The following is a 15,000-nucleotide window of genomic DNA, read 5'->3' on the forward strand; positions in this document are numbered from 1 at the left end:
GGGGATGGGGGCGCGGCCGTGGACTGCGAAGGGGAAAGTGAAAGGGAACACACACAGAGATACTTACGACGCTGATATGTCAAGTCAAGTCAAGCTCATTTCTGTGGCCCTTGCTCACAGCCTCAAAGGGCTTCGCCTTGTCTTAACCCCCAACCAGGCAGAGGAAAAACTCCCAGGGGGCGAGAAAGAAACCTTGGGGAGGGGTCGAAGACGGAGGAATCCCCCTTCCAGGGCGGCCAGGTTGCAATGGATACCGAGCGGGTCACATTATTGGTGTTGCACGACGAGTATAAGGTATACTGCATAAAGCTGTGTTTCCCTTGGTCCACGGCCAGGCCCTGGCCCACCGACGTACGGTCGCTCTTCTGCCTTTTTTCTCCCCGAGACAATGGCTCGTGTTTCTTTTGTGTACACGAGAAGAGCGAACGTCCAAGGCCCGCCGCGCATCCCACCAAGAATGCAGTTGTTCCCCTTCGACGGAACTAATTACCCAACGCTGTGAAAACAATCATGTTTCCAAGACAAGGGGAGCGTGTCCACGTTTTTCAGACCAGAGTAATTGCGCTCGGGCAGTCACGCGGCCGCCGGAAAGCTCGGCCCCCGGACGGAGGGCCGATCTCTGTTTTTTTTTTGTTTTTTTTGCGTTTGCGTTTAGGGTTCTGTGGAAGCCATCCCCGGGCGGAAAGGTCCGATCGCTTTCTGAGGGGGCGCCGTTCTGATAGCGGGGGTCGGCTCGTACACAACCTCAAAGGCCTCGCCAAGTCGCCAAGCCCTTTCCCAGGATGTAATTTGTCTGAGATGAGAGGAAAGTATCAAAAGAAAGAGCAGAGGAGACCAAAAGAAGACGGCGGGGGGACTGGCAGCCTCTCTGTTTCGGCATCATAGACGAGACATCAAGGGGCGTGGAGTTTGATGAGGGCTATGGGCGAATCGCACGTTACGCAATCATATCGTTTATTACCAGGAGAGCGCACACTTGATTCATTTCTGAGGAGATGTGCTGTTGCCGGATGTTTGAAGCCGATCCTCTCGTCTCCGCCACTATCGGGATCGCGGGGAACAAAGCCGGGCGCATATTGTTATCCGGATCACACGAGAAAAGAGGAGGCAGTGAAGAAGGCAACCAGGGGGACTTTTTGGTTTGTTTTGTTTTGTCTTGTTTGGTTTGGGGTTTTTGTGTTTTTTTTTATTATTATTATTATTTTTTTTTTTCCTTGGTTGGATAATTTAGTTTTTTCTTTATTTTATGTGATTTTTGTGATACACCCAAAGGCTTACTAGGAGTTCAAAAATCCGCCGAAGCAGGCATGCACGAAAAGCCACCTTGATCCGTTCCCATTTGGATTTCAATTTGGGGAAACAAATAGCGAGTCTATCGGCGAGCCGGCCGATCTCAGCTGTCTGAAGGCTTCTGATTTGGGAAAAATTGTAATCACAAACTCCACAATAACAACATGGCATCCAGAACGAAATTATATTTGGAACAGGAAAAGGTTAATTATTTTATCGAAATCGAGTTAAATCCGAGATAACAAGAAAGAGGATGATGCCCAGATCTACTCATTTGGCGTGAACTCAACGCAATTAAAAATATATAAATCTATCATAAGTCAACATATGAATCCACATAAAAATATGAATGTACTGTATTGTACTGTATAATGTACTGTACGAGTGTACCGCGCCACAGTTTCTCTATTTTCTTTGTATACTCATCTAAGCAGTAAAAGCCAGATTACATAATGACATGGCGCAGCACACACGAGAGGCAGGTGCAGACAGGTGGAGGCATGGGAAAAATAATAATCATGATGATCAATGAGTCTCATGTAGTTTTTTTCCTTTTTTTCCCAAGTATTGATGTACATATAATATTCCTATTTCATCCTTTCATAATGTAATTTCTATTAGATTGAATTAGCCTATAGAGTAATGTACAATAAGTATTTATAACAAGCCGCATATTAACATAATTAATTGCATCCTCATCTGCATGGAGGGCACGGGGAAAACAATACAAATGAGAAGTGACGTGCGGACGTGCTGGTGGAAGGCAGCGCTGGCGAAATTCTAAATAAGCGAGGAGAGAGAAGACAAAAGAGACTTTCATCTCAAACCGGTTGTGACTGCTTGTCGTTGTATGTGACATTTGTTTCTGTGTGAGGAATATAGTATCCTGTCAAAGTCCCGCAATTCATCCTCTGAAAGCAGACACACACACACACACACACACACACACACACACACACACACACACACACACCTACACACACAGGGACCCTGCCCATACCTGTGTGAGCACGGATGAGCACAGATTTAACGTCCCTGAAAAACCGAAGGCAAGGTGCCTCCTCCTTCGTCCCTTACTTTCCCTGTCACAGTAACCATAGCAACCCCCCCCTCCAACCCAAAATCCCCTGCTTACACACACACACGCACGCACGCACGCACGCACGCACGCACGCACGCACACACACACACACACACACACACACACACGCACTCCCTCCATGTCGATACCGCTCTCTCTGGCTGGGCGAGCATCGCGGGAACAGCAGATAAACCCAGAAATCTGAATGAGCTCAATGACACTTTGCCCGGGCTACTTAATACTGCTCTTCACAGCACACACACACACACACACACACACACACACACACACACACACACACACACACACACACACACACACACACACACACACACACACACACACACACACACACACACACACACACACGTGATCCGAGGCAGCAATGCATAGCCAATGTAGCCTGTAGCTGTGTGGCGGTGACAGCACTTTACGGCCCCACGTAGGGAAATGACAACAGCGCTGATAGGACTGACATATAACTGGCATTTGACTGAAAATGTCCTCCCTAATGAACACGCACGCACACACACACACACACGCACGCACGCACGCACGCACGCGCGCACACACACACACACACACACACACGCATACACACATCACCACAGGCTACAGCTAACACACAACGCGTGTCTTCAGCAGGGAATCGAGGTGTTCGTATTTGTGTGTTTATATGTGTGTGTTGGTCTACGTGTGCGTGCGTCTGTATGCGTGCTGTATATCTTTATTGACCGCCGCTCATTACTGTGTGCGTACGCGTGTGAGTTCATTGTTGCTGTCCTTTATGGCTGCATCATTTCTGCTTTCATGATCCTGAATGTGCGTTTGTGCTGGCGAGCGTCGCGGAGCATGGATGGAGGCGTGCAGGGATCAATAGGTCTTATTGTCCAGCAGCTGTCTAGACGGGATTTAGATCAGATGTCTTGAGGATCGACGGGACAACTTTCTGGGCAATGGGGATCGCCAATATTAACTGGGAACGTTATCTGAATGGGTTTCAGGCTGACTGATAGCTTATCAGTTGTTGCTCCGAGTGCATAATGCTTCAGGGTGGCTTAGGGCTTCCCACACAATGAGGAAAGTGAAAGTGCAACTTTAAGCAAAGTTGAATTTGAATGGTTGTATTACCCAGTGGCCATAAGGGCAGCACAAAGATATATGCATATGTTAAACGAACACACACACACACACACACACACACACACACACACACACACACACACACACACACACACACACACACACACACACACACACACACACATACACACATTCAGTCCTTAAAAACACAAATGATCACACATGCACCACGACATGCAAACACACTGGCACAGGCATGCACTCGATTAAAATGGACACGGGAATACAAACGCATACAGACATATATACAAATGCATACATACAGTTCATACACACAAGTATCAACACCGACATAAAGATGCATGCATATGCAAAAATCCACACAACAAAATAGGCAACAGGCACACACAAACCAAAAAATGAAGTTCTGTGTGCTGCATGTGTGCAATGACTGCTTTGCATAGCCGCAGTCACACACACACACACACACACACACACACACACACTGAAAAGAAACTCACACACATATGCATACCCAAATAAAAATGCACTCATGCATACAAACAAGCTCTCACACACACTCACACACACACACATACACACACACACACACACACACACACACACACACACACACACACACACACACACACACACACACACACATTTCGGCTGAGGGGGTCTATCTGTATTCCAATTAGGAGCCACTCTGCCTTCATAAGGGCCAGTAAATGTCCTGTCTAACGCGCCATAGCAGCACACACACACACAGACGCACACACACACACTGCGCTGTCACCTCTTAATTCATCACTTTATGAGACCCACAGCAGCTGCCTCACCTAGAAAACACCACTGTGTTCAACCTGCTTCTCACAGACACCCCACACTGTCATCCTGTCATTTTGTAGATTTTGGGGGGGTTTTGGGACTTTTTCTTTATACCTCCACGATTAAAACACGCCTAGGTGTACACGACACTAGACCACACTCAAATTCTCCCACTCACACAAATTCGGACGCACACACACACACACACACACACACACACACACACACACACACACACACACACACACACACACACACACACACACACACGTTCTCGCATATGTGCGCTAATGACTCGGCCCATCTCGAGTCTAATGTTAATGTGGCCGTCGTTAGTGGTGTTAGTGGTGACAGAAAGTTGGCGGCACCCACTCGAATGGACACACACACACGCGTGCTCTGGCTGCCTCGGGGAGCCGAAACAAAAGGATATTGATTTTTACATTTGGGCCAAGAAACAAGAGAGTGGGGTGGGTGGGTGGGAGGGGGGGGGGGTAGATAGATGGAGAGAGTGAAGGAGAGAAGAGAGAAGAGAGAGAGATTTAAAAGGTGATCTCTCACTTAAAGTGCCAGAGAGTTTGGCCGATGGGAGATGGGGGGGATGCTGGGCGTCTACGGCACATGAGGAGAACGTTGCGGAGTTTGACATTTAATGGCGTCTCAGGCTTTTTTCACGGTTCGCCCTCACCAGCGCCGCCGGAGTAGGGGAGACACCGGGATTTTTTGCCCCCCCCCACCCTCTCAGGTACCACGGTAATAGAACGTTGGCGACAGTGGCGTCGTCAGGGGAGGGCCCCGAATGTTTTACGAACAGCCCGATTGTAAAATAGCCCCGCACGGCCGGCTCTGCGCCCCGATCGCTCCCTCTCTGATGGTACCGACTGTGCCCACGGTGCATCCGTGATCCGTGCACCAATCACGCTTCACGTTTCCTGTTTCATTTTAGATGTAGGTTATTTTTATTTTACTCGCTTTCCTTATGGAACACACTAATAATTAATAATTCGATCACTAATACGTTTATTAATTGGGGAAATTCAGGTGTCACAGCAGCCAAAAACAGTGCAAGTCAGGAAAGGGGATAAGAAGTAAGATGACTCCGTGGAGGAGATGGGGTGCTCGGCGTCGTACGTCTCCGGGCGACGGCATCTTTGTTTCAGCTAATCCCGCTAAGTATAAACAGCCTGATTTGCATACCTCGACTTATTCTTTAGACACTTTGCAAATACCTTTGACTGAAAATCCTCCCTCAGTCTTAAAGCACTGTGCTGTGTGTGTGTGTGTGTGTGTGTGTGTGTGTGTGTGTGTGTGTGTGTCTTCCTTGAGTGAGTGTGTGAGTGTGTGTGTGTAGTGTGTGTGTGTGTGTGTGTGTGTGTGTGTGTGTGTGTATGTGTGTGGGGGGGATGTTTGTGTGTGTGTGTGTGTGTGTGTGTGTGTGTTTTCAACTTGTTTACACTGCATCCTTTACATGTGAACAAGCCTTTTTGTCTATATGTGTCTATGCTGGTCTCTCTGGGCATTGGTGCCGGATGTGTGCTTGTACCTGTGTGTGTGTGTGTGTGTGTGTGTGTGTGTGTGTGTGTGTGTGTGTGTGTGTGTGTGTGTGTGTGTGTGTGTGTGTGTGTGTGTGTGTGTGTGTGTGTGTGTGCGCCTGCCTGTGCGGGTGCGGGTGCGGGTGCGTTTGCGTGTGCGTGTGTGTGTGTGTGTGTGTGTGTGTGTGTGTGTGTGTGCCTGTGCGTGTGTGTGTGTGTGTGTGCGTGCGTGTGTGAGAGAGAGTGTGTGAGTACGTGCATGTGGTGCACACGTGCGGCATTTCTTTTTCTCTCTCTTTTCTTTCTCCAGCAGAAGCGTGTGATTGACAGCAGCCATTAATAGGATTAAGTCCAAGTGGGCCAGTGCTCGCTGTAGGAGTCTTCAAAGCCCACCGTCGCATGAGAGAAAAAGAAACGCACAGACAACCCGCTGGGGTGGCATCTGCACCACGTGTGCACGCATGAGACTGTGTGTATGTACGTGCGTATGCGTGTTTGTGCGTACTTTTATTATGCTGTTTGAGTGTTTGGGTGAAGTGTTTGGGAGAAGTGCGCTTTGTGTTTGTGCTTGTGTATGTGTGTCTGTGTGAGACATTGTGTGTGTGTGTCTGTGTGTGTGTGTGTGTGTCTGTGTGTGTGTGTGTGTGTGTGTGTGCATGCATGAGTGTGTGTTGGAAAGGTAGGTTTGCACGGTGCACAGCAGGGTGCCCCCAATCCCAAAAAGTCAAGCCGTCACATATTTAGATCTAGATCTCATTGGTGGTGCAGAACTTCGGTGTGTCTCCGAGCACGTCAGTGTATGGGAGGCGTGGGAGGAGTGTGTGTGTGTGGTCATGAGTGTGAGTGTGTGCGTGCGTGTGCGTGTGCGTGTGTGTGTGTGTGTGTGTGTGTGTGTGTGTGTGTGTGTGGCGGGGGGGGGTTTAACGCCTTAATTAGGGGGGGGGGGGCTTTAAATGCAGTGAATTTGAAAAGTGCGGAGGGATGAATGTGAGTCATTCACCAACAAAAGGTTCATATCTGGACATCTGTCAAGGAGCTTTTATCTCTTTATCCCTCCTTCACTGCATGCCTGCTCTGAACCGCAGCTGTGTTTGCACTGGAGGGTGTGTGAGTGCCTCTGCGCTGACGTTTCTTTTTGGTCTCTTGTGTATGCGCTCGAGGGGTGGTTCTCAACATGGGCTCCGGCGACCCCAACGAGGTCCTCGGAGTACGGTGGCCCTGAGAGCCCGACGCACCGCCGCTTAAGAGAACACACGCGCACGGAGAACACACGAGCAAATCGAGAAAACGTCTTCGCCGACTTGGCGACACATTTCGAAAAAGGCGCCGCAAATCCGGACGTGTGGGAGGAACCGCATACCAAAACACTGCATGTTCAAAAACCGCATTAAGGGAAAACACAAAGGCAAACGCCACAACATTACGGAAGTGAGCCACAACGGATACGTCAATTTATCTGCAGTAGAATATAGGCATCCTGCATCTACCGCCCCCGTGATAGTGTTGTGTCGTTTGCGAATGAGTCAAATCTTTTGGGTGATAAAGAGTGTATCCCTGGGAACGAATCAGCGATTCAGTGAATTTGTTCGCAGGGATACACTCGCTCACTGAGTGATTCTGCACCTTCTTCTTTTTGCACATTTTTAACTGTACATTTTACTCTATATAGATATGTTTATAACATATAGACATATAACATATATATATTTATATATAAATATGTTTGTTAGTAATCATTATATGTTTTATGTAAATATGTTGTATGTAGATTTGGAGCTGTAACAAAAGTAATTTCCCCCTGGGATTATTTAAGTATTTCTGATTCTGATTCAGATTCACGTTCGTTCGCAACTGAGAGCTAAACTGAACTGACTGACGAACGGATCGTTTCAGGAAGTGATTCAGCTCTGTTTGTTCACCCAAAAGATTTTAATCATTCGCGAACGACACAACACGATCCGGGAGCGGGTAGGTGCTGTTTTCTCTGGAATATCGCACTCAAATGGCTTAAAGAGAAGTGGATTGATTTAAACATTGTTTTTTCTCTTTATTAATTGCATGGAGGAAGCAGATGGAGGATTTGGACATGGTGGTCTCGCGTTGATCTGGTGACTGTTGTGGCTCCAGGATGTTACTTGTATAAATTGTTATATATAATTACAGACACTGAATAATTGAGTTGAATATTTTATTGCAGGTGCATCTGTAATTTTGTGGCTTTTGCCTTTGGGTTTTCCGTTTATGTGGTTGTGTTTTTCCCATTTGCAAAGTGTTTTGGTATGCAGTTCGTTCGACACATCTGGATTTGAGGCGTGTTTTCTAAATGCTGCGCGTGTGTTGTCAAATTGGCAAAGATGTTTTATTAATTTGCTTGTGTTTTGTCTATTTGCATATGTTTTCTTGAATTGCAATGCGTTGAGCTCTCAGGGCGAGGTTAATAGTTAGCTCATCCATTAGAGAATGTACGATAGTGACTTTTTTTATCCTAGTTTCCTTGTTATCTCGCTAATTAAAGTAAGGCAGGTGTGGAATTTTGGGTCATATCTAACAATAAAAAGCTCCTCAGATTGGGATCCCAGAGACTAAATTGTATTGAATGGGGTCCATGGCCAAATGCGTCCGTGTCTCTTGATACGAAGAAAGGTCAAGAACGACTGTCTAGAGTGTGTGTGAGCTATACCAACATCCATGCGTGTTTCGATGTCTGTCTATCTGCTTTTTTGTTGTGGAGCGTGTGTTTTCCAGGGCGCTCACCGACGGCGGCAGGGGCGAGCAGGGCACAGAGGAAGAGCAGGCGTGCGGTCCACATGGCCTCCGAGCTCGACCTGGACGCGAAGGTGGTGTTGCTTCCTGCTGGGCCCAGACGGACACGTGGGGAGCGGCTCCTTTCACAGCTCAGCGCGGCTGACACCATAAAGGCCTGAGGACACACGTGCACACACAGTTCAAGGTCACACAGTCAACGGTCTGAAGCCAAAAAAATACATTCATATACAGTGTATACCGTACACGCCGACCCAAACCCTTTTTTGCTAGAGATACCGATCTGAATCGTTGACGGTTGGATGATGAAAAGTGCCAATCCAATCCATTACAGCGCGACAGTATAGGCTTGAACCATCAGTTTGGGATCACATAAGCATAAGGTTTGATCATATGTCATGTTTTGTCAGATGTGACTCTAATCTGTTTTGTTTTAATGAACGTGCAAACAGCGCAAATCACATGAAATCTTTTCCATTCGGATTCCGCTCTCCGATTCCGCTTTCGGATTTCCGCGTGTGGTCCTGAATCGGATACAGATTTGTTGCAATGCGTCCTCAGTCTAAACAGTCAAATCGTAACTGTGAATTGCGAGTTCCAAGTCACTGTAGAGCAGGGGCACGGACGGGAAGCGGCGGTGGGGGTGACCGAGTGTCTCCCCGTTACGCACGGAGGAAAATTAATACAATAAATACTTCTACAATAAAAGAGTATTAGGGTCAGACAAAAAAAAAGTATCCCCGCGTTTCAAACCTCAAGCAGAGCGAGGTACACCACCCCCACCACCCCACGCCTGCCACCGTTAAGCAGCGTATACAACGTGTGGAGGGTAAATAAATAATGGATAAATAGATAAATAGACCGACACGGTGAGGGGGAACCCACGCTTGCTGCGTTTTAAGAATAGCACCGGATCTAAAATTGTGTGTGTGTGTGTGTGTGTGTGTGTGTGTGTGTGTGTGTGTGCGCGCGCGCGTGCGTGTCTGTCCTCTGAGGTAGCGAGCAGGGAGCAATTTGCACACACTGTGTTTTAATTTCATTTGACTAAATGTCCTTATTGAACGAAACAAAAAAATGATACCTGTTCACACTGGAATCTGATATTGGCCACAGTTAAAAAACAATGTGAACAGCCAAAGAAATTAAAAATACATCAGATCAGAGCAACAAAGCTGAATCGAGCACTAAGGCTTGCAGTGTGAACATAGCCTTTCACACAAGAAATATTAAGAAGTATATTAGTAATGCGGGTATTAGGACCAAGCATGTTTAGGCATTGATTAAGAACATCTAAAACAGCCTACCGTATAAAGTTCCAAAATAACTTATGTATGTCTTTACTGTAACATAGCCTGAAAGACATTTGACTAGAGCACAATTATACAATAACCCAAATCCTGGATGATATCTAGTCTAATCTAGTCGATCACAACATACTAAAATAAACAAACAATAAAAAACAATACTATAATAAAATATCACCCAAGTCCTAGGTTTCAGTTATTCACTTTAGTTATCCATTTTTTTTGTCTCCTTTGGAGACATCTAACACGTTCATGTCCAAAAGGTATATCTTCTTTCTTCTTTTTCTTCTTCCTTTCTTATCTTTATCGGACATGGTTAAATCAGATGTTTGTATTTGAGATATGCTCAGAATTCAAAAAGATGATGATCTTAGATAGTGGACAAATTTTAAAGCCTTACCTTAGAGATCCAGTCTCAATATATACACTAAATTGGATGGTTCCAAATAAAAGCAAAATGGCTGTTGATGGGGTTTCTACTCCCTCCTACTATATGTAATTGAGCTTTGTAGTTAAGTTTTATTTCCTGCTGTTCCCATAGTTACTGGATGACCTGTGCTACTTTACTAAGCGTACATAGTCATTCATACAAGAAGACAGTGAATGATGCCTCATGTCGAGTACCGATATCGGAAACGCTTTACATCACAACAGCGACGTATGAGGGGTGCAAGGACGTATACTGTGAGGACCACTATACTATACTACGAACACAGCACAGTCGTGTGAAATGTTTTGATGTCCCAAACCAATTGTTCATTTCATGGTCTATCAAGGATAAACAATTAATTGAAAGGGGGGTCGGTGTTGGCGTACGGTCGTCCTCGCAAAATTCGTTCTGGGGAGTCATGGATGGGTTTAGCGTAATATCTTTTCCCTCCGATTGATGACGGAGCCGATCGCCGTCCGGTCGCTTTGTTCGGTCCTTCACTCCCTCAGCGACTCATTTTCAGCGCTCGTGTTATTTCTTAGGATTTCCAGAATTTTCCTCCGGCCGCAGGTGACGGTGAGTCATCTGGAGTATTACATTGGCAACGCGCCTCCCCCAACCTCCCGACACCCCCCGCCCCCGACCCCTCTTATAACTCCAGCCGGCCTGAATTAAACATATCTCCGGACGGTGTTTTTAAAGACAGCAGCAGCGGGCGGCGGCCCCCCCGCCCGGGCCTCTAAAACCTCCGACGAAGGGGAAGCGATAACCAGCGAGGTTGTGTGTGTCACCCATATACAAATACGTATATATGTTAGATAGATGGACAGACGGACAGACAGTCAGACAGTCAGACAGACAGACAGTGATAGATAGATAGATAGATAGATAGATAGATAGATAGATAGATAGATAGATAGATAGATAGATAGATAGATAGATAGATAGATAGATAGATAGATAGATAGATAGATAGATAGATAGATAGATAGATAGATAGATAGATAGATAGACGGACCGACGGGCGGACAGGGACAGACGGAGTGCAAGAGCCAGACGGGCAGAACCGCTGGGAAATGTATTATCTGCAACAGAGATATTGATCGGTGGGGCTGCGCGCGTACGGTTGAGCATCTCCACCGTCTCACCTCGTCCCCACGACGACCGCTCGACGGATGGCTGTGCGTCACGACGGTCACATGGAGCTGTAGCACATAGAGTTGTTATTTTTGGATTTGAAAAAGCCACTGGAGGTCTATATACCAGGTTGTGTTTTCCTGGGAAAAACATGGAAGGGGGAATAAACTGGGCCCCGAGCGCAAAGGGAGGAGCGGACGGGGTAGAGCGGTATCCAGACGCCACGCGCCCGATGTTAGGAGCTCCATTTCGGATGAGATCAAGGTCATTTTTCAGATTGTAATCCCGAAAAAGGAGCTCTACAGTATGAAGCTATACTGTACGTGTAGCTTTAGAGATTTGTCCCAAAAAATGTAAAACCTATATATACAGTATATACAATTCCCATCTTCTATATCTCTTCCTATGACGTATGTTTTATTTTGTTTTTTATCACATGCATGTCCTGATTTTATTTGAGTTGTCTTTTGTTGAACTCTTCTTGAATTTTATGATTCACCATCTTGTCCGTTTGTTTTTCCTTTATATTTGCTTCTTGTTCCTCTTCTATTTTATTATTTATACTCACTTATATTTTTTTGTGTCTTACTTTTATACTTTTATTTTATAATTGTATAATTTTATGCTTTTTATAACTTTACTTACTATAATTTATATTTTCATCTTCTGTGTGAAGCACTTCATAACGGCCTTCTGAAATAATAATAATTTAATTTATATAATTAGTTATTATAATCATAAAATATAATTATAAAATATTGTTTTTTTTATTGTTGTCGTTATAATTAATAACAATATTTTTTGAAATAATAATAATAATAACATATGAATAGATAAATAGATAAATAAACAAACAAACAAACAAATAAATAAATAATGAAACTGCAAGTAAAACTGAAAGAACGTGAATAGTGTTCCTGCACATCATTGAGTGACAGTTGACGGAAGCAGTTAAGTATTTCTTAGCGAAAATCAACCAATCGCAGTTTGAAACGATGGCCTCACAGTCTTCCATTGATTCTCTGTCATTGCCTCGGCCCGTGCCGTCTCATTTTGTTCACTTCCCTTATATATTTATCTGACTGAAGGTCACCGTATGGCTGACCTCCTATGAGCCGTGGTCATTATTTCAGGCCCTACACCCGTTCCTTCGCCCGCTGAGGCGCTGATCCTCTTCTCTGATGTTTAGCTGGATGAACAGTGAATATCAGCACACGCTAAAAAAATAACAATCTCACAACTTCACTGCATGGTATTCAGCCCAGAGGCAAAACCATTTTTGGCAATTTTCTGGCAATGGTTGACATTTCAATTCCAACAATAATAACCATAATAGTAAAAGTAAAATAGTGTGATAATAGCTATTATCATTATGATTATCATTATGATGATAATAGCTATGTGTGTAGATTGAGTCCCAAAGACCACCCAAAGTGTAGGTTTAATTTGAATTTATGTCTTTATTATCGAATTTATCAGGTTTTTATCTTTTTATTTTTATGCTTTAATTCTTCTTTGTTTTTACATAATGTATTTTATGCGATATTTAAAGCATTTGGAATTGCCCTTATTTGACACAAAATAATTGCATTCCCTATTAATAGTTATAAAATAATAATAATAATAATAGTAATATTATTCATAATGGTAATAATTATAATAATTATATCAATGATAATAACAATAATAATAACAATAATAATAATAATAATTATTATTATTATTATTATTATTATTAATATTTTTATTATTATTATTATTATTAATAATAATAATAATATTATTATTATTATTAATATTATTATTATTAATAATATTATTATAATAAAATAATTATCATCATCATCATCATCATCATTGAGTGCTACCAATGTTTTGTAAATGGGTCTATGGGTGATAGCTTTATATCCTTATGTCTGAAAAAAAAAAAAGTTTTAATAAAAAAGGTAGAAAATATGCTCTTGCATGCTCCATAAACCCAGATTTTGCTGCTACCTGCACAATGTGACACCAGTCAACATGTCGCTAATGGCAGCTAAGTGGTTAAATCACAATGGAGCCTCGCGCTCCATCGCCCCCTTTTTAAGCAACTATCTGACCCCCCCCCCCCCCCCCCCCCGGGTTTGATTGATTGCTGCCTAACTGGCTTGAACACGGCCAATCTGACCAGCTGTCCCTGGCCAGACACAGGGAGGCGGGCGGTGACATATGGCCGGACGCCACCAGCCACGGCATTCCGCTGTTCCATAATTCAAAGGCCGCTCCATCACTCCGTATGCTCCCGCAACCATCGCATTCATCCCTTAATTAACCCTATCAGCGCCACCGCCAAGCTCGCAGGCGACGGCCTCCTGGCGCCGTTTGTAGGAGCTTCCCAAAGTCAAAAGTGCTCCGGCGACGTTCATAACTCAGCGGAGCCGCTCCCCATATGCTCCATATGCTTTGATAATCAAGTCATTATGTCCCGTCTACTCACGTCCACCATTCATAGACGGTGGAGATGGCCCTGAGCGTCGCTCAATCTACCTAACCTGTGTTTGTTTATTATTTTAATTGGACTAATCTATACACACGAGCAGGCGGCTAATTAGGCAAATTTTCAGAAAAATCTGCAGGCACTTTAGATGTAGAGTCAGTTTGTGGCATCCGTTCGCATTTTGAAGTGTGAAAATGAAGTTGATATTTCCAGGTAATGTCACAAGAGAGCTGAGGTGTGTGTGTGTGTGTGTGTGTGTGTGTGTGTGTGTGTGTGTGTGTGTGTGTGTGTGTGTGGGTGGATGGGGGGGGGGGGGATCAGCTAATTATACCAATCAGATCCCAAACCAAAAAGCTTCCATTAGGGTTTCCATCTGTTTGCGGCTACAGTAAATCGGCGAGGTGAATTCCGTCAGATTTAGTCTTCCATATCCCCTCCGGATATAAGGCGTGCCTGAATTAGTGCTTCGCGTTTGGGTGAAGAGATCAACAGGATCAAACGTCGCGAGCATTTTTCCGACGAACGCCTTGATATCAATTATTTGACTCTTGGTGGCTTCATAAGACGTGTACAGCAAAGTAACACAGTAAACCGGGGAGGTTCCTTTTTTTAGCTGCTGAGAAGCAGACAGTCGTCAAGCACGCTGTCGCGCTACACGTAATAGCTCTAAAAGTCGGCATACTCGCTATGATCCGACACATACTAGTTAAAAAATGATATTCCTTCTCAATGGATTCTTTTATTTGGTTAAGCAGGATTATGTGCAACCGGTCAATATCATAACCCCCTTCGGCCATACAGGGCCTGATCACCCTGTTAGGGGTTATTTGCGATAACCTCCGGCAGGTTGCACATTATCACTTATTTATTTATCCTTATTGCCTCGAATCATAATTTAGTTTGACCAGTTATCATTTTCAGGGTTTAGTAAAAAAACGATGGCCCGCACTTTGAGGTGGTTTACTCACCGTGTGCTGGAGACAGTACTCCTTTGACTATGTTGTGTTATTACGATGACCAAAATCCCAGACCATATCTATTACTTGTATCACTTTATCACTCATCTTCCACGT

At 44.6% G+C, this 15,000-nt stretch overlaps 1 protein-coding gene across 1 annotated transcript in view; it reads right to left on the bottom strand.

Moving 5' to 3' along the window:
- adgrl3.1 (adhesion G protein-coupled receptor L3.1) overlaps positions 1-15,000 on the bottom strand; it is a 141,038-nt gene that overhangs the window by 94,886 nt on the left and 31,152 nt on the right. The window contains exons 3-4 of the mRNA XM_079999042.1: positions 8,572-8,737; positions 1-23 (exon numbers count right to left, since the gene is read on the bottom strand). The exon at positions 1-23 is cut by the window's left edge and continues 191 nt beyond it. Of these exons, the coding sequence (XP_079855168.1) occupies positions 1-23; positions 8,572-8,731 (183 nt within the window). The 5' untranslated portion in view covers positions 8,732-8,737. The remainder of the gene's footprint in view (positions 24-8,571; positions 8,738-15,000) is intronic.

The sequence above is a fragment of the Zeus faber genome, assembly GCF_960531495.2.
Source record: "Zeus faber genome assembly, chromosome: 4".
Lineage (NCBI taxonomy): Eukaryota > Metazoa > Chordata > Actinopteri > Zeiformes > Zeidae > Zeus > Zeus faber.